This window comes from Heterodontus francisci, unplaced genomic scaffold (assembly GCF_036365525.1).
Source record: "Heterodontus francisci isolate sHetFra1 unplaced genomic scaffold, sHetFra1.hap1 HAP1_SCAFFOLD_1526, whole genome shotgun sequence".
In the NCBI taxonomy this organism is placed as follows: Eukaryota; Metazoa; Chordata; class Chondrichthyes; order Heterodontiformes; family Heterodontidae; genus Heterodontus; species Heterodontus francisci.
In genome coordinates, this window is record NW_027140247.1 from 40,800 (window position 1) to 59,655 (window position 18,856).

The window sequence follows — 18,856 nt, forward strand, 5'->3', positions numbered from 1 at the left end:
GGGAGTGGGGAGAATGTGGAACTCACTATCACGGGGAGTGGGGAGAATGTGGAACTCACTATCACAGGGAGTGGGGAGAATGTGGAACTCACTATCACAGGGAGTGGGGAGAATGTGGAACTCACTATCACAGGGAGTGGGGAGAATGTGGAACTCGCGATCGTGGGGAGTGGGGAGAATGTGGAACTCACTATCACGGGGAGTGGGGAGAATGTGGAACTCAGTATCACAGGGAGTGGGGAGAATGTGGAACTCACTATCACAGGGAGTGGGGAGAATGTGGAACTCACTATCACGGGGAGTGGGGAGAATGTGGAACTCAGTATCACAGGGAGTGGGGAGAATGTGGCACTCACTATCACAGGGAGTGGGGAGAATGTGGAACTCACTATCACGGGGAGTGGGGAGAATGTGGAACTCACTATCACGGGGAGTGGGGAGAATGTGGAACTCACTATCACGGGGAGTGGGGAGAATGTGGAACTCACTATCACGGGGAGTGGGGAGAATGTGGAACTCGCGATCACAGGGAGTGGGGTGAATGTGGAACTCGCTATCACAGGGAGTGGGGAGAATGTGGAACTCACTATCACGGGGAGTGGGGAGAATGTGGAACTCACTATCACGGGGAGTGGGGAGAATGTGGAACTCGCTATCACGGGGAGTGGGGAGAATGTGGAATTCGCTATCACAGGGAGTGGGGAGAATGTGGAACTCGCGATCACGGGGAGTGGGGAGAATGTGGAACTCACTATCACGAGGAGTGGAGAGAATGTGGAATTCGCTATCACAGGGAGTGGGGAGAATGTGGAACTCACTATCACGAGGAGTGGAGAGAATGTGGAATTCGCTATCACGGGGAGTGGGGAGAATGTGGAACTCACTATCACGGGGAGTGGGGAGAATGTGGAACTCAGTATCACAGGGAGTGGGGAGAATGTGGAACTCGCGATCGTGGGGAGTGGGGAGAATGTGGAACTCACTATCACGGGGAGTGGGGAGAATGTGGAACTCAGTATCACAGGGAGTGGGGAGAATGTGGAACTCACTATCACAGGGAGTGGGGAGAATGTGGAACTCACTATCACGGGGAGTGGGGAGAATGTGGAACTCACTATCACAGTGAGTGGGGAGAATGTGGAACTCGCTATCACGGGGAGTGGGGAGAATGTGGAACTCGCTATCACGGGGAGTGGGGTGAATGTGGAACTCGCTATCACAGGGAGTGGGGTGAATGTGGAACTCGCTATCACAGGGAGTGGGGGGAATGTGGAACTCGCTATCACAGGGAGTGGGGGGAATGTGGAACTCATTATCACAGGGTGTGTGGAGAATGTGGACCTCACTATCACAGGGAGTGGGGAGAATGTGGAACTCACTATCACGGGGAGTGGGGAGAATGTGGAACTCGCTATCACGGGGAGTGGGGAGAATGTGGAACTCGCTATCGCAGTGAGTGGGGAGAATGTGGAACTCGCTATCACGGGGAGTGGGGAGAATGTGGAACTCGCTATCACGGGGAGTGGGGAGAATGTGGAACTCGCTATCACAGGGAGTGGGGAGAATGTGGAACTCGCGATCGTGGGGAGTGGGGAGAATGTGGAACTCAGTATCACGGGGAGTGGGGAGAATGTGGAACTCAGTATCACAGGGAGTGGGGAGAATGTGGAACTCGCGATCGTGGGGAGTGGGGAGAATGTGGAACTCACTATCACGGGGAGTGGGGAGAATGTGGAACTCAGTATCACAGGGAGTGGGGAGAATGTGGCACTCACTATCACAGGGAGTGGGGAGAATGTGGAATTCACTATCACGGGGAGTGGGGAGAATGTGGAACTCGCGATCGTGGGGAGAATGTGGAACTCGCTATCACGGGGAGTGGGGAGAATGTGGAACTCGCGATCACGGGGAGTGGGGAGAATGTGGAACTCGCGATCACGGGGAGTGGGGAGAATGTGGAACTCGCGATCACGGGGAGTGGGGAGAAAGTGGAACTCACTATCACGAGGAGTGGAGAGAATGTGGAACTCGCGATCACAGGGAGTGGGGAGAATGTGGAACTCACTATCACGAGGAGTGGAGAGAATGTGGAACTCGCGATCACAGGGAGTGGGGAGAATGTGGAACTCACTATCACAGGGAGTGGGGAGAATGTGGAACTCACTATCACGAGGAGTGGAGAGAATGTGGAACTCGCGATCACAGGGAGTGGGGAGAATGTGGAACTCGCGATCACAGGGAGTGGGGAGAATGTGGAACTCGCTATCACAGGGAGTGGGGGGAATGTGGAACTCACTATCACGAGGAGTGGGGAGAATGTGGAATTCGCTATCACAGGGAGTGGGGAGAATGTGGAACTCGCTATCACAGGGAGTGGGGGGAATGTGGAACTCACTATCACGAGGAGTGGAGAGAATGTGGAACTCGCTATCACGGGGAGTGGGGAGAATGTGGAATTCGCTATCACAGGGAGTGGGGAGAATGTGGAACTCGCTATCACAGGGAGTGGGGAGAATGTGGAACTCACTATCACAGGGAGTGGGGAGAATGTGGAATTCGCTATCACAGGGAGTGGGGAGAATGTGGAACTCGCTATCACAGGGAGTGGGGGGAATGTGGAACTCACTATCACGAGGAGTGGAGAGAATGTGGAATTCGCTATCACAGGGAGTGGGGAGAATGTGGAACTCGCTATCACAGGGAGTGGGGAGAATGTGGAACTCGCGATCACGGGGAGTGGGGAGAATGTGGAACTCACTATCACAGGGAGTGGGGAGAATGTGGAACTCGCTATCACAGGGAGTGGGGAGAATGTGGAACTCACTATCACAGGGAGTGGGGAGAATGTGGAACTCGCTATCACAGGGAGTGGGGAGAATGTGGAACTCACTATCACAGGGAGTGGGGAGAATGTGGAACTCGCTATCACAGGGAGTGGGGAGAATGTGGAACTCACTATCGCAGGGAGTGGGGAGAATGTGGAACTCACTATCGCAGGGAGTGGGGAGAATGTGGAACTCACTATCACAGGGAGTGGGGAGAATGTGGAACTCACTATCGCAGGGAGTGGGGAGAATGTGGAACTCGCTATCACAGGGAGTGGGGAGAATGTGGAACTCACTATCACAGGGAGTGGTTGAGGTGAACAGTGTTGATGTATTTAAGAGGGAAGCTGGATTAACACACGAGGGAGAGAAGAATAGAAGGATATGGTGATGGGAGGGGGGGTGGGGAAAATGAAGAGGGGGTGGGAGGAGGCTCATGTGGAAAAGGAATACCAGCAGGGAGCAGATGGGCTGAATGGACTGTTTGTGTTACAAGTTGAAGCTTGTTGAGAACAAGTAAGTTAGTGAAGCGTGATTATTTTCTCCTGTCTACATTATGTTGTTTTTCAGACGAGAACAGGTTCCTGCCTGCGTCTGAGGGCTGCTAACGCAGTGTCCTGGTACACGTGGCCCCAGCTTCAGGATCCTAACGGCCAATTTATTTTGCTCTCTGTTTCCAGGCCGTTTACAAGTGTCTGCTGGACAGAATACCAGATGATGAGAAGGAGACGAATGTTCAGTAAGGATTTGTACCAGTTCTCTGCATGTCTTCACCAGCTCCACGCCCATTCCTGCTTAGACACAAGCCACTGCTCACTCTAATTCTGGCCTCAGCGCCACACCCAGAGGAAAACAGCCGGGCTGAAAATTCAATGACCACCCCCGCCCCCCCTTCCCCCCCACTCCCCCGTACAACTGGAGAAGCCCCTCGAACTGCTTTCAGTGTCAGGGCAGTGGGAGGCATTCTATCACTGTGAGGGAGAGCACTTCTAACGGAGGGTCCGTACTGAGAGAGTGCCGCACTGTCGGAGGGTCAGTACTGAGAGAGTGCCGCACTGTCGGAGGGTCAGTACTGAGAGAGTGCCGCACTGTCGGAGGGTCAGTACTGAGGGAGTGCCGCACTGTCGGAGGGTCAGTACTGAGGGAGTGCCGCACTGTCGGAGGGTCAGTACTGAGGGAGTGCCGCACTGTCGGAGGGTCAGTACTGAGGGAGTGCCGCACTGTCGGAGGGTCAGTACTGAGGGAGTGCCGCACTGTCGGAGGGTCAGTACTGAGGGAGTGCCGCACTGTCGGAGGGTCAGTACTGAGGGAGTGCCGCACTGTCGGAGGGTCAGTACTGAGGGAGTGCCGCACTGTCGGAGGGTCAGTACTGAGGGAGTGCCGCACTGTCGGAGGGTCAGTACTGAGGGAGTGCCGCACTGTCGGAGGGTCAGTACTGAGGGAGTGCCGCACTGTCGGAGGGTCAGTACTGAGGGAGTGCCGCACTGTCGGAGGGTCAGTACTGAGGGAGTGCCGCACTGTCGGAGGGTCAGTCCTGAGGGAGTGCCGCACTGTCGGAGGGTCAGTCCTGAGGGAGTGCCGCACTGTCGGAGGGTCAGTCCTGAGGGAGTGCCGCACTGTCGGAGGGTCAGTCCTGAGGGAGTGCCGCACTGTCGGAGGGTCAGTCCTGAGGGAGTGCCGCACTGTCGGAGGGTCAGTCCTGAGGGAGTGCCGCACTGTCGGAGGGTCAGTCCTGAGGGAGTGCCGCACTGTCGGAGGGTCAGTCCTGAGGGAGTGCCGCACTGTCGGAGGGTCAGTCCTGAGGGAGTGCCGCACTGTCGGAGGGTCAGTCCTGAGGGAGTGCCGCACTGTCGGAGGGTCAGTCCTGAGGGAGTGCCGCACTGTCGGAGGGTCAGTCCTGAGGGAGTGCCGCACTGTCGGAGGGTCAGTCCTGAGGGAGTGCCGCACTGTCGGAGGGTCAGTCCTGAGGGAGTGCCGCACTGTCGGAGGGTCAGTCCTGAGGGAGTGCCGCACTGTCGGAGGGTCAGTCCTGAGGGAGTGCCGCACTGTCGGAGGGTCAGTCCTGAGGGAGTGCCGCACTGTCGGAGGGTCAGTCCTGAGGGAGTGCCGCACTGTCGGAGGGTCAGTCCTGAGGGAGTGCCGCACTGTCGGAGGGTCAGTCCTGAGGGAGTGCCGCACTGTCGGAGGGTCAGTCCTGAGGGAGTGCCGCACTGTCGGAGGGTCAGTCCTGAGGGAGTGCCGCACTGTCGGAGGGTCAGTCCTGAGGGAGTGCCGCACTGTCGGAGGGTCAGTCCTGAGGGAGTGCCGCACTGTCGGAGGGTCAGTCCTGAGGGAGTGCCGCACTGTCGGAGGGTCAGTCCTGAGGGAGTGCCGCACTGTCGGAGGGTCAGTCCTGAGGGAGTGCCGCACTGTCGGAGGGTCAGTCCTGAGGGAGTGCCGCACTGTCGGAGGGTCAGTCCTGAGGGAGTGCCGCACTGTCGGAGGGTCAGTCCTGAGGGAGTGCCGCACTGTCGGAGGGTCAGTCCTGAGGGAGTGCCGCACTGTCGGAGGGTCAGTCCTGAGGGAGTGCCGCACTGTCGGAGGGTCAGTCCTGAGGGAGTGCCGCACTGTCGGAGGGTCAGTCCTGAGGGAGTGCCGCACTGTCGGAGGGTCAGTCCTGAGGGAGTGCCGCACTGTCGGAGGGTCAGTCCTGAGGGAGTGCCGCACTGTCGGAGGGTCAGTCCTGAGGGAGTGCCGCACTGTCGGAGGGTCAGTCCTGAGGGAGTGCCGCACTGTCGGAGGGTCAGTCCTGAGGGAGTGCCGCACTGTCGGAGGGTCAGTCCTGAGGGAGTGCCGCACTGTCGGAGGGTCAGTCCTGAGGGAGTGCCGCACTGTCGGAGGGTCAGTCCTGAGGGAGTGCCGCACTGTCGGAGGGTCAGTCCTGAGGGAGTGCCGCACTGTCGGAGGGTCAGTCCTGAGGGAGTGCCGCACTGTCGGAGGGTCAGTCCTGAGGGAGTGCCGCACTGTCGGAGGGTCAGTCCTGAGGGAGTGCCGCACTGTCGGAGGGTCAGTCCTGAGGGAGTGCCGCACTGTCGGAGGGTCAGTCCTGAGGGAGTGCCGCACTGTCGGAGGGTCAGTCCTGAGGGAGTGCCGCACTGTCGGAGGGTCAGTCCTGAGGGAGTGCCGCACTGTCGGAGGGTCAGTCCTGAGGGAGTGCCGCACTGTCGGAGGGTCAGTCCTGAGGGAGTGCCGCACTGTCGGAGGGTCAGTCCTGAGGGAGTGCCGCACTGTCGGAGGGTCAGTCCTGAGGGAGTGCCGCACTGTCGGAGGGTCAGTCCTGAGGGAGTGCCGCACTGTCGGAGGGTCAGTCCTGAGGGAGTGCCGCACTGTCGGAGGGTCAGTCCTGAGGGAGTGCCGCACTGTCGGAGGGTCAGTCCTGAGGGAGTGCCGCACTGTCGGAGGGTCAGTCCTGAGGGAGTGCCGCACTGTCGGAGGGTCAGTCCTGAGGGAGTGCCGCACTGTCGGAGGGTCAGTCCTGAGGGAGTGCCGCACTGTCGGAGGGTCAGTCCTGAGGGAGTGCCGCACTGTCGGAGGGTCAGTACTGAGGGAGTGCCGCACTGTCGGAGGGTCAGTACTGAGGGAGTGCCGCACTGTCGGAGGGTCAGTACTGAGGGATTGCCGCACTGTCGGAGGGTCAGTACTGAGGGATTGCCGCACTGTCGGAGGGTCAGTACTGAGGGAGAGCCGCACTGTCGGAGGGTCAGTACTGAGGGAGAGCCGCACTGTCGGAGGGTCAGTACTGAGGGAGAGCCGCACTGTCGGAGGGTCAGTACTGAGGGAGAGCCGCACTGTCGGAGGGTCAGTACTGAGGGAGCGCCGCACTGTCGGAGGGTCAGTACTGAGGGAGCGCCGCACTGTCGGAGGGTCAGTACTGAGGGAGAGCCGCACTGTCGGAGGGTCAGTACTGAGGGAGAGCCGCACTGTCGGAGGGTCAGTACTGAGGGAGAGCCGCACTGTCGGAGGGTCAGTACTGAGGGAGAGCCGCACTGTCGGAGGGTCAGTACTGAGGGAGCGCCGCACTGTCGGAGGGTCAGTACTGAGGGAGCGCCGCACTGTCGGAGGGTCAGTACTGAGGGAGTGCTGCCTACTCCTTTATGTCCCCCTGTCCCTCCCCCAGGCTTCTCTGTCGCTGAAGGATGGAATCTATTTTATGTTTTGTTGATTCTTCCTTCTTCTTCATGCCCTCTCACCACCCCCTTCCCCACCAGGGTGCTGATGGTGTTGGGTGCTGGTCGTGGACCCCTGGTAAATGCCTCACTGCGAGCTGCCCGCCAGGCCGAGCGGAAGATCCAGGTCTTCGCCATTGAGAAAAACATCAACGCTGTCGTCACGTGAGTCCATCCCGGGTTGGGGGAGGGAGAGAGACCCCTGACCGGCACTCCAGACACTGACCGCTCACCTGACCGGCACTCCAGACACTGACCGCTCACCTGACCCGCACTCCAGACACTGACCGCTCACCTGACCCGCACTCCGGCCACTGACCGCTCACCTGACCCGCACTCCGGCCACTGACCGCTCACCTGACCCGCACTCCGGCCACTGACCGCTCACCTGACCCGCACTCCGGCCACTGACCGCTCACCTGACCCGCACTCCGGCCACTGACCGCTCACCTGACCCGCACTCCGGCCACTGACCGCTCACCTGACCCGCACTCCGGCCACTGACCGCTCACCTGACCCGCACTCCGGCCACTGACCGCTCACCTGACCCGCACTCCGGCCACTGACCGCTCACCTGACCCGCACTCCGGCCACTGACCGCTCACCTGACCCGCACTCCGGCCACTGACCGCTCACCTGACCCGCACTCCGGCCACTGACCGCTCACCTGACCCGCACTCCGGCCACTGACCGCTCACCTGACCCGCACTCCGGCCACTGACCGCTCACCTGACCCGCACTCCGGCCACTGACCGCTCACCTGACCCGCACTCCGGCCACTGACCGCTCACCTGACCCGCACTCCGGCCACTGACCGCTCACCTGACCCGCACTCCGGCCACTGACCGCTCACCTGACCCGCACTCCGGCCACTGACCGCTCACCTGACCCGCACTCCGGACAGAGACTGCTGTGGGTGATTAAATGTGTGGGTAGAGTCAGTGATGGGGGAGAGTGGACATGGGCTGTGGGTGATTAAATGGGGGAGAGTGGACATGGGCTGTGGGTGATTAAATGGGTGTAGAGTCAGTGATGGGGGAGAGTGTACATGGACTGTGGGTGATTAAATGGGTGTAGAGTCAGTGATGGGGGAGAGTGTACATGGACTGTGGGTGATTAAATGGGTGTAGAGTCAGTGATAGAGGAGAGTGGACATGGACTGTGGGTGATTAAATGGGTGTAGAGTCAGTGATAGAGGAGAGTGGACATGGACTGTGGGTGATTAAATGGGGGAGAGTGGACATGGGCTGTGGGTGATTAAATGGGTGTAGAGTCAGTGATAGGGGAGAGTGGACATGGACTGTGGGTGATTAAATGGGTGTAGAGTCAGTAATAGAGGAGAGTGGACATGGGCTGTGGGTGATTAAATGGGGGAGAGTGGACATGGGCTGTGGGTGATTAAATGGGTGTAGAGTCAGTGATGGGGGAGAGTGGACATGGACTGTGGGTGATTAAATGGGTGTAGAGTCAGTGATAGAGGAGAGTGGACATGGACTGTGGGTGATTAAATGGGGGAGAGTGGACATGGGCTGTGGGTGATTAAATGGGTGTAGAGTCAGTGATAGGGGAGAGTGGACATGGACTGTGGGTGATTAAATGGGTGTAGAGTCAGTGATGGGGGAGAGTGGACATGGACTGTGGGTGATTAAATGGGTGTAGAGTCAGTGATGGGGGAGAGTGGACATGGGCTGTGGGTGATTAAATGGGTGGTAGAGTCAGTGATGGGGGAGAGTGGACATGGACTGTGGGTGATTAAATGGGTGTAGAGTCAGTGATAGGGGAGAGTGGACATGGACTGTGGGTGATTAAATGGGTGTAGAGTCAGTAATAGAGGAGAGTGGACATGGGCTGTGGGTGATTAAATGGGGGAGAGTGGACATGGGCTGTGGGTGATTAAATGGGTGTAGAGTCAGTGATGGGGGAGAGTGGACATGGACTGTGGGTGATTAAATGGGTGTAGAGTCAGTGATGGGGGAGAGTGAACATGGACTGTGGGTGATTAAATGGGTGTAGAGTCAGTGATGGGGGAGAGTGGACATGGGCTGTGGGTGATTAAATGGGTGTAGAGTCAGTGATGGGGAGAGTGGACATGGGCTGTGGGTGATTAAATGGGTGTAGAGTCAGTGATAGGGGAGAGTGGACATGGACTGTGGGTGATTAAATGGGTGTAGAGTCAGTGATAGAGGAGAGTGGACATGGGCTGTGGGTGATTAAATGGGTGTAGAGTCAGTGATGGGGGAGAGTGGACATGGGCTGTGGGTGATTAAATGGGTGTAGAGTCAGTGATGGGGGAGAGTGGACATGGACTGTGGGTGATTAAATGGGTGTAGAGTCAGTGATGGGGGAGAGTGAACATGGACTGTGGGTGATTAAATGGGTGTAGAGTCAGTGATGGGGGAGAGTGGACATGGGCTGTGGGTGATTAAATGGGTGTAGAGTCAGTGATAGAGGAGAGTGGACATGGGCTGTGGGTGATTAAATGGGTGTAGAGTCAGTGATGGGGGAGAGTGGACATGGACTGTGGGTGATTAAATGGGTGTAGAGTCAGTGATGGGGGAGAGTGGACATGGACTGTGGGTGATTAAATGGGGGTAGAGTGTAAATGTGTCATGTCTACAGGGAGGGAGGGAGAGGCAGTGTCTGCGTCCTAGCTTCGGCAGTGGCTCTCTGTTACATGAGCAGTCTGTGTTCACGGTCTGTAACTGTTGTTCCTTCACCCAGGCTCCAGAACTGGAAATATGAAGAGTGGGGTGACCAGGTAACTGTTGTCTCCTGTGACATGAGGGACTGGCAAGCTCCAGTCAAAGCGGACATTATCGTCAGTGAGCTGCTGGGCTCCTTCGGTGACAATGAACTGTCCCCAGAGTGTCTGGATGGAGCACAGAGGTTTCTGAAAGGTAAGGTAGGGGGGTGTGAGGGAGGGGGGGAAAGAAGAGTAATGGGGCGAGACAAAAAAGGGACAACAGGAGGGTGACCGCAAGAGCAGGAGGGAGAGTACTGGGGTGGGGCGAGCGTATGAAAGAGAGGGAGAGAGTGTGTGTGTGTTTGGTGGGGGCATTGGAGAGAGAGACTGAACACCACACTGACACTCCGAGGGTGTTGATGTGTTTTCCCTTCCAACCTGCAGATGACGGAGTGAGCATACCGTGTGAATACACCTCGTTCCTCTCTCCTATCTCCTCCTCAAAGCTTTATAATGAGGTGCGTGCTTGTCGGGAGAAAGACCGCGACCCTGAGGTAAGTGAGATTGCACGCAGTCTGCTGGATGGCTCTCTGTCGCCAGAGTGACAGAGCGATCAACAGGATAGATGTAGAGAAGATAGTTCCACTTGTGGGTGAGACCAGAACGAGGGTATCATCAATATAAAACAGTCTCTAATAAATACAATTGGGAATTCAGGAGAAACTATTTAAGCCAAGGAGTGGGGAGAATGTGGAACTCGCTATCACAGGGAACGGGGAGAATGTGGAACTCGCTATCACAGGGAACGGGGAGAATGTGGAACTCGCTATCACAGGGAACGGGGAGAATGTGGAACTCGCTATCACGGGGAGTGGGGAGAATGTGGAACTCACTATCATGGGGAGTGGGGAGAATGTGGAACTCGCTATCACGGGGAGTGGGGAGAATGTGGAACTCACTATCACGGGGAGTGGGGAGAATGTGGAACTCGCTATCACGGGGAACGGGGAGAATGTGGAACTCGCTATCACGGGGAGTGGGGAGAATGTGGAACTCACTATCACAGGGAGTGGGGAGAATGTGGAACTCGCTATCACGGGGAACGGGGAGAATGTGGAACTCACTATCACGGGGAGTGGGGAGAATGTGGAACTCACTATCACGGGGAGTGGGGAGAATGTGGAACTCACTATCACAGGGAGTGGGGAGAATGTGGAACTCACTATCACGGGGAGTGGGGAGAATGTGGAACTCGCTATCACGGGGAGTGGGGAGAATGTGGAACTCACTATCACGGGGAGTGGGGAGAATGTGGAACTCACTATCACGGGGAGTGGGGAGAATGTGGAACTCGCTATCACAGGGAGTGGGGAGAATGTGGAACTCGCTATCACGGGGAACGGGGAGAATGTGGAACTCACTATCACGGGGAGTGGGGAGAATGTGGAACTCACTATCACGGGGAGTGGGGAGAATGTGGAACTCACTCACGGGGAGTGGGGAGAATGTGGAACTCACTCACGGGGAGTGGGGAGAATGTGGAACTCACTATCGCGGGGAGTGGGGAGAATGTGGAACTCGCTATCACAGGGAACGGGGAGAATGTGGAACTCGCTATCACGGGGAGTGGGAAGAATGTGGAACTCGCTATCACGGGGAGTGGGGAGAATGTGGAACTCACTATCACAGGGAATGGGGAGAATGTGGAACTCACTGTCACAGGGAGTGGGGAGAATGTGGAACTCACTGTGACGGGGAGTGGGGAGAATGTGGAACTCGCTATCACGGGGAGTGGGGAGAATGTGGAACTCACTATCACAGGGAGTGGGGAGAATGTGGAACTCACTGTGACGGGGAGTGGGGAGAATGTGGAACTCGCTATCTCGGGGAGTGGGGAGAATGTGGAACTCGCTATCACGGGGAGTGGGGAGAATGTGGAACTCGCTATCACGGGGAGTGGGGAGAAAGTGGAACTCACTATCACGGGGAGTGGGGAGAATGTGGAACTCACTATCACAGGGAGTGGGGAGAATGTGGAACTCGCTATCACGGGGAACGGGGAGAATGTGGAACTCACTATCACAGGGAGTGGGGAGAATGTGGAACTCACTATCACGGGGAGTGGGGAGAATGTGGAACTCACTATCACTGGGAGTGGGGAGAATGTGGAACTCACTATCACGGAGAGTGGGGAGAATGTGGAACTCACTATCACGGGGAGTGGGGAGAATGTGGAACTCACTATCACAGGGAGTGGGGAGAATGTGGAACTCACTATCACAGGGAACGGGGAGAATGTGGAACTCGCTATCACGGGGAGTGTGGAGAATGTGGAACTCGCTATCACGGGGAACGGGGAGAATGTGGAACTCAATATCACGGGGAGTGGGGAGAATGTGGAACTCACTATCACGGGGAGTGGGGAGAATGTGGAACTCACTATCACGGGGAGTGGGGAGAATGTGGAACTCACTATCACGGGGAGTGGGGAGAATGTGGAACTCACTATCACGGGGAGTGGGGAGAATGTGGAACTCGCTATCACGGGGAACGGGGAGAATGTGGAACTCGCTATCACGGGGAACGGGGAGAATGTGGAACTCACTATCACAGGGTGTGGGGAGAATGTGGAACTCACTATCACAGGGAGTGGGGAGAATGTGGAACTCACTATCACGGGGAGTGGGGAGAATGTGGAACTCGCTATCACAGGGTGTGGGGAGAATGTGGAACTCACTATCACGGGGAGTGGGGAGAATGTGGAACTCGCTATCACAGGGAGTGGGGAGAATGTGGAACTCGCTATCACGGGGAGTGGGGAGAATGTGGAACTCGCTATCACGGGGAGTGGGGAGAATGTGGAACTCGCTATCACGGGGAGTGGGGAGAATGTGGAACTCGCTATCACAGGGAGTGGGGAGAATGTGGAACTCGCTATCACGGGGAGTGGGGAGAATGTGGAACTCGCTATCACAGGGAGTGGGGAGAATGTGGAACTCACTATCACAGGGAGTGGGGAGAATGTGGAACTCACTATCACGGGGAGTGGGGAGAATGTGGAACTCACTATCACAGGGTGTGGGGAGAATGTGGAACTCACTATCACGGGGAGTGGGGAGAATGTGGAACTCACTATCACAGGGAGTGGGGAGAATGTGGAACTCGCTATCACAGGGAGTGGGGAGAATGTGGAACTCACTATCACAGGGAGTGGGGAGAATGTGGAACTCACTATCACGGGGAGTGGGGAGAATGTGGAACTCACTATCACAGGGTGTGGGGAGAATGTGGAACTCACTATCACGGGGAGTGGGGAGAATGTGGAACTCACTATCACAGGGAGTGGGGAGAATGTGGAACTCACTATCACGGGGAGTGGGGAGAATGTGGAACTCGCTATCACAGGGAGTGGGGAGAATGTGGAACTCGCTATCACGGGGAGTGGGGAGAATGTGGAACTCGCTATCACGGGGAGTGGGGAGAATGTGGAACTCGCTATCACGGGGAGTGGGGAGAATGTGGAACTCGCTATCACAGGGAGTGGGGAGAATGTGGAACTCGCTATCACGGGGAGTGGGGAGAATGTGGAACTCGCTATCACAGGGAGTGGGGAGAATGTAGAACTCACTATCACGGGGAGTGGGGAGAATGTGGAACTCACTATCACGGGGAGTGGGGAGAATGTGGAACTCGCTATCACAGGGAGTGGGGAGAATGTGGAACTCGCTATCACAGGGAGTGGGGAGAATGTGGAACTCACTATCACGGGGAGTGGGGAGAATGTGGAACTCGCTATCACGGGGAGTGGGGAGAATGTGGAACTCACTATCACGGGGAGTGGGGAGAATGTGGAACTCGCTATCACAGGGAGTGGGGAGAATGTGGAACTCGCTATCACAGGGAGTGGGGAGAATGTGGAACTCGCTATCACAGGGAGTGGGGAGAATGTGGAACTCACTATCACGGGGAGTGGGGAGAATGTGGAACTCGCTATCACGGGGAGTGGGGAGAATGTGGAACTCACTATCACGGGGAGTGGGGAGAATGTGGAACTCGCTATCACGGGGAGTGGGGAGAATGTGGAACTCGCTATCACGGGGAGTGGGGAGAATGTGGAACTCGCTATCACGGGGAGTGGGGAGAATGTGGAACTCACTATCGCAGGGAGTGGGGAGAATGTGGAACTCACTATCGCAGGGAGTGGGGAGAATGTGGAACTCACTATCACAGGGAGTGGGGAGAATGTGGAACTCACTATCGCAGGGAGTGGGGAGAATGTGGAACTCACTATCACAGGGAGTGGGGAGAATGTGGAACTCACTATCACAGGGAGTGGGGAGAATGTGGAATTCACTATCACAGGGAGTGGGGAGAATGTGGAACTCACTATCACAGGGAGTGGGGAGAATGTGGAACTCACTATCACAGGGAGTGGTTGAGGTGAACAGTGTCGATGTATTTAAGAGGGAAGCTGGATAAACACACGAGGGAGAGGATTAGAAGGATATGGTGATGGGAGGCGGGGAGTTGAGGGGGTGGACGAGGCTCGTGTGGAGCAGTAATACCAGCACAGCAGATGTGCCGAATGGACTGTTCCCTTGCTGGAAATTCCTCTTTGTCTGACTCTGACCTCTTCCCTCGCTCGCAGGCGCAGTTTGAGATGCCGTATGTTGTGCGGCTGCACAACTTTCACCAGCTTGATGATCCTCAGCCGTGTTTCTCCTTCCATCATCCGAACACAGGTAAGGGCAGGGATCTCTGAGTGGGGGGCAGGGGTGACTGAAACCCTGTCTAATCAGGAGACTGGACCTGCGTTCCCGCTCACCTATTTTCATCCATGTCTTAACCGTCTGATTCCTCTCCGGCCGGCAGGTGCGAGTGACAACAACCGCTACAAGACCCTGGAGTTTAAGATCAACCTCAACACAGTGCTGCACGGTTTTGCTGGATACTTTGAAACAATCCTGTACAAGAACGTGACTCTCAGTAAGTTCAGGAAGGAACCTGTACTCCCACAGCGCCTTTGCAAAGCTGCAATTCTTCAAGTGTTGGGAGGCACACTGGAATACGAGGCAGCCATTCAAACCTAACTTAATTTGTCCCATATCCCTGAATACCTTTAACAAAACCCCATCTGTCTCCAGTTTAAAATTAACCATTGATCCAGCATTATCATTCTAAACCTCTCCCACTGTGTGTGTCTGTGTGTGTCCCTTTCACTCTTGAAAGGTCTGGCTGTCATTTATAGTCTCTGCCCCCTAGTCCTCAACTTTCCAACCAGCGGAAATAGTTTCTCTCTCTCTCTCTCCCCTCTCAGTTCCCCTTAATATCTTAAACTTCGATCAGATCATTCCTTAACCTTCTCAATGCCAGGGGATACAACCCTACTTTGTATAGTCTCTGCTCGTAATTTAACCCCTGGAGTCCAGGTATCATCCTGGTAAATCTACACTGCACTCCCTCCAGGGCTTATATCTCCTTGCTAAGGTGTGGGGCCCAGAACTGCTCCCAGTGGCTCCAGGTGGGGTCCAACCAGGGCTTTATACAGCTGAAGCATGACTTTTACCCTCTTGTATTCTAGTCTTCAAGATATAAAGGCCAGCATTCCATTAGCCTTTGGGATTATTTTCTGTAGCTGTTCATGAAATTTTAATGATGTGTGTACCTGAACCTCCTCCCCCACAGTCTCTCTGAACCTTCACTGTTTCTAACTTTTCACCATTTAGAAAGTACCCTTTGTATGTCCAAAGTGGATGACCTCACATTTGGTGTGATTGAAATTTATTTGCCACAGTTTTCCCCATTCACTGAATCTAACCAGTGCGCCACTGGGCGGCACAGTGGCGCAGTGGTTAGCACCGCAGCCTCACAGCTCCAGCGACCCGGGTTCAATTCTGGGTACTGCCTGTGTGGAGTTTGCAAGTTGTCCCTGTGTTTGTGTGGGTTTCCTCCGGGTGCTCCGGTTTCCTCCCACATGCCAAAAGACTTGCAGGTTGATAGGTAAATTGGCCATTATAAATTGCCCCTAGTATAGGTAGGTGGTAGGGAAATATAGGGACAAGTGGGGATGTGGTAGGAATATGGAATTAGTGTAGGATTAGTATAAATGGGTGATTGATGGTCGGCACAGACTCAATGGGCCAAAGGGCCTGTTTCAGTGCTGTATCTCAAAACTAAACTATCAACATGTCTCTGTAATTTTATACTTCCACCTACAGTGCATACAATGCGGCCTAACTTTGTGTTATCAACACATTTGGATATTTGGCTTTCTATCCCATCATCGAAGTTGTTAATGAATACAGTGAATAGTTGAGGCACCAACACTGATCCTTGTGGGAAACCACGAGTCACATCCTGCTAATTAGAGAATCTAACCATTAACCAGCTCAATAATCTGCCTTCAATTCCATGGACTTCAACTTTCGCTAACAGTCTGTCATGAGGAACTTTATCAGATGCCTTCTGGAAACCCATTTAAATAACATCCATAGGCATTCCCTTGTCCACTACTTGAATCACCTCTTCAGAAAATTAAATCAGACCGTACGCATGACCTACCCTTTACAAATCCAAAAACAAAATAATGCAGATACTGGAAATCTGAAATAAAAACAAAATACTCAGCAGGTCTGGCAGCATCTGTGGAGAGAGAAGCAGAGTTAACGTTTCAGGTCAGTGACCCTTCAGATGCATGCTGACTCTCTCATTAGCCGGAAGTATACAATGTGTTCACTGTATACTCACTCTTCTAATGACCCAAACCCCTTCCCGTTCACTCCCACTGTACACAATCCCGATGGACCCAAACCCCTGCCCGTTCACACCCACTGTAAACAATCCCAATGGACCCAAACCCCTTCCCGTTCACTCCCACTGTACACAATCCCGATGGACCCAAACCCCTGCCCGTTCACACCCACTGTACACAATCCCAATGGACCCAAACCCCTTCCCGTTCACACCCACTGTACACAATCCCGATGGACCCAAACCCTTTCCCGTTCACTCCCACTGCACACAATCCCAATGGACCCAAACCCCTGCCCGTTCACACCCACTGTCTCTTGGTATTTCTTGGCGGACGAAGATTTTGAGAAGGTTGTAGTCATCGGTTGCAGGCCTGCTGGTGGCTAGTCAGGCCTATCTGTGAGCGGCAGATTCTCCCACAGCGTGTACAAGTGAAGGTGTAGTCGCTGCTGGGGGCAATTGGATCTATCCTTCTCCTCCTTTTCTCTTTCATGCTGGTTCTTTGATCCCAATGGGCCCAAACCCCTTTGCCATGATATTGGGTCCTGGGATATCTGGTTCCCATTGGGGAATCTACAGGTATGTAAAAAGGAAACATTTGGCTAAGACAAATGTGGGTCCATTACAGGCAGAATCAGGAGAATTTATAATGGGGAATAGAGAAATGGCAGAGAAGCTAAATGATTACTTTGTGTCTGTCTTCACTGAGGAAGATACAAGAAATCTCCCAGAATTAGATCCACAGGATTAGGGAGAATGAGGAGTTGAAGGAAGTTAGTATTAGTAAGAAGGTTGTATTGGAGAAACTAATGGGACTGAAGGTTGATAAGTTTCCAAGACCTGATATTCTACATCCCAGAGTGTTGAAAGAGGTAGCTATGGAGATAGTGGATGCATTGGTGATCATCTTCCAAAATTCTATAGATTCAGGAACAGTTCCTGTAGATTGGAAGGTAGCAAATGTCACCCCACTATTTAAGAAGGGAGGGAGAGCCTGTTAGCCTCACATCAGTCGTTGGGAAAATGTAAAAATCTATTCTAAAGGATGTGATAAATGAACACTTGGATAATGTAATAAAAGCAAAATACTGCAGGTGCTGGAAATACTTGTGGAGAGAGAAGCAGAGTTAATGTTTCAGGTCAGTGACCTTTCATCAGAATTGGCAAAGTTTAGAAATGTAATGGGTTTTAAGCAAGTAAGGGGAGGTGGTGGCATTCTGGTATTGTCACTGGACTAGTAACCCAGAGACCCAGGGTATTCCTCTGGGGACATAGGTTCAAATCCCACCACAGCAGAAGGCGGAATTTGAATTCAATTAATAAATCTGGAATTAAAAGCTAGTCTAATGACGGCCATGAAACCATTGTCGATTGTTATAAAAACCCATCTGGTTCACTAATGTCCTTTAGGGAAGGAAATCTGCTGTCCTTACCTGGTCTGGCCTACAGGAAATTATCGGCCGGTGAGCCTTACGTCAGTGGTAGGGAAATTATTAGAGAGGATTCTTCGGGACAGGATTTACTCCCATTTGGAAACAAACAAACTTATTAGCGAGAGACAGCATGGTTTTGTGAAGGGGAGGTCGTGTCTTACTAATTAGATTGAGTTTTTTGAGGAAGTGATGAAGATGATTGATGAAGGAAGGGCAGTGGATGTTATCTATATGGACTTTAGTAAAGCCTTTGACAAGGTCCCACATGGCAGACTGGTACAAAAGGTGAAGTCACATGGGATCAGAGGTGAGCTGGCAAGATGGATACAGAACTGGCTCGGTCATAGAAGACAGAGGGTAGCAGTGGAAGGGTGCTTTTCTGAATGGAGGGATGTGACTAGTGGTGTTCCGCAGGGATCAATGCTGGGACCTTTGCTCTTTGTAGTATATATAAATGATTTGGAGGAAAATGTAGCTGGTCTGATTAGTAAGTTTGTGGACGACACAAAGGTTGGTGGAGTTGCGGATAGTGATGAGGATTGTCAGAGGATACAGCAGGATATTGATCGGTTGGAGACTTGGGCGGAGAAATGGCAGATGGAGTTTAATCCGGACAAGTGAGAGGTAATGCATTTTGGAAGGTCTAATGCATGTGGGAAGTATACAGTAAATGGCAGAACCCTTAGGAGTATTGACAGGCAGAGAGATATGGGCGTACAGGTCCACAGGTCACTGAAAGTGGCAACGCAGGTGGATAAGGTAGTCAAGAAGGCATTCGGCATGCTTGCCTTCATCGGTCGGGGCATAGAGTATAAAAATTGGCAAGTCATGTTGCAGCTGTACAGAACTTTAGTTAGGCCACACTTAGAATATTGTGTGCAATTCTGGTCGCCACACTACCAGAAGGACGTGGAGGCTTTGGAGAGGGTACAGAATGGAGGGGCGACGTGATAGAGGTTT

At 54.2% G+C, this 18,856-nt stretch overlaps 1 protein-coding gene across 1 annotated transcript in view; it reads left to right on the forward strand.

Annotated features, from left to right (window-relative positions):
• The window catches only part of prmt5 (protein arginine methyltransferase 5), a gene marked incomplete at its 5' end in the record, with an annotated part of 59,839 nt that overhangs the window by 37,330 nt on the left and 3,653 nt on the right, over positions 1–18,856 (forward strand). The window contains 6 exons of the mRNA XM_068025212.1: positions 3,506–3,564; positions 7,073–7,195; positions 9,752–9,927; positions 10,158–10,267; positions 14,362–14,455; positions 14,586–14,699. Coding sequence (XP_067881313.1) covers positions 3,506–3,564; positions 7,073–7,195; positions 9,752–9,927; positions 10,158–10,267; positions 14,362–14,455; positions 14,586–14,699 — 676 coding nt within the window. The remainder of the gene's footprint in view (positions 1–3,505; positions 3,565–7,072; positions 7,196–9,751; positions 9,928–10,157; positions 10,268–14,361; positions 14,456–14,585; positions 14,700–18,856) is intronic.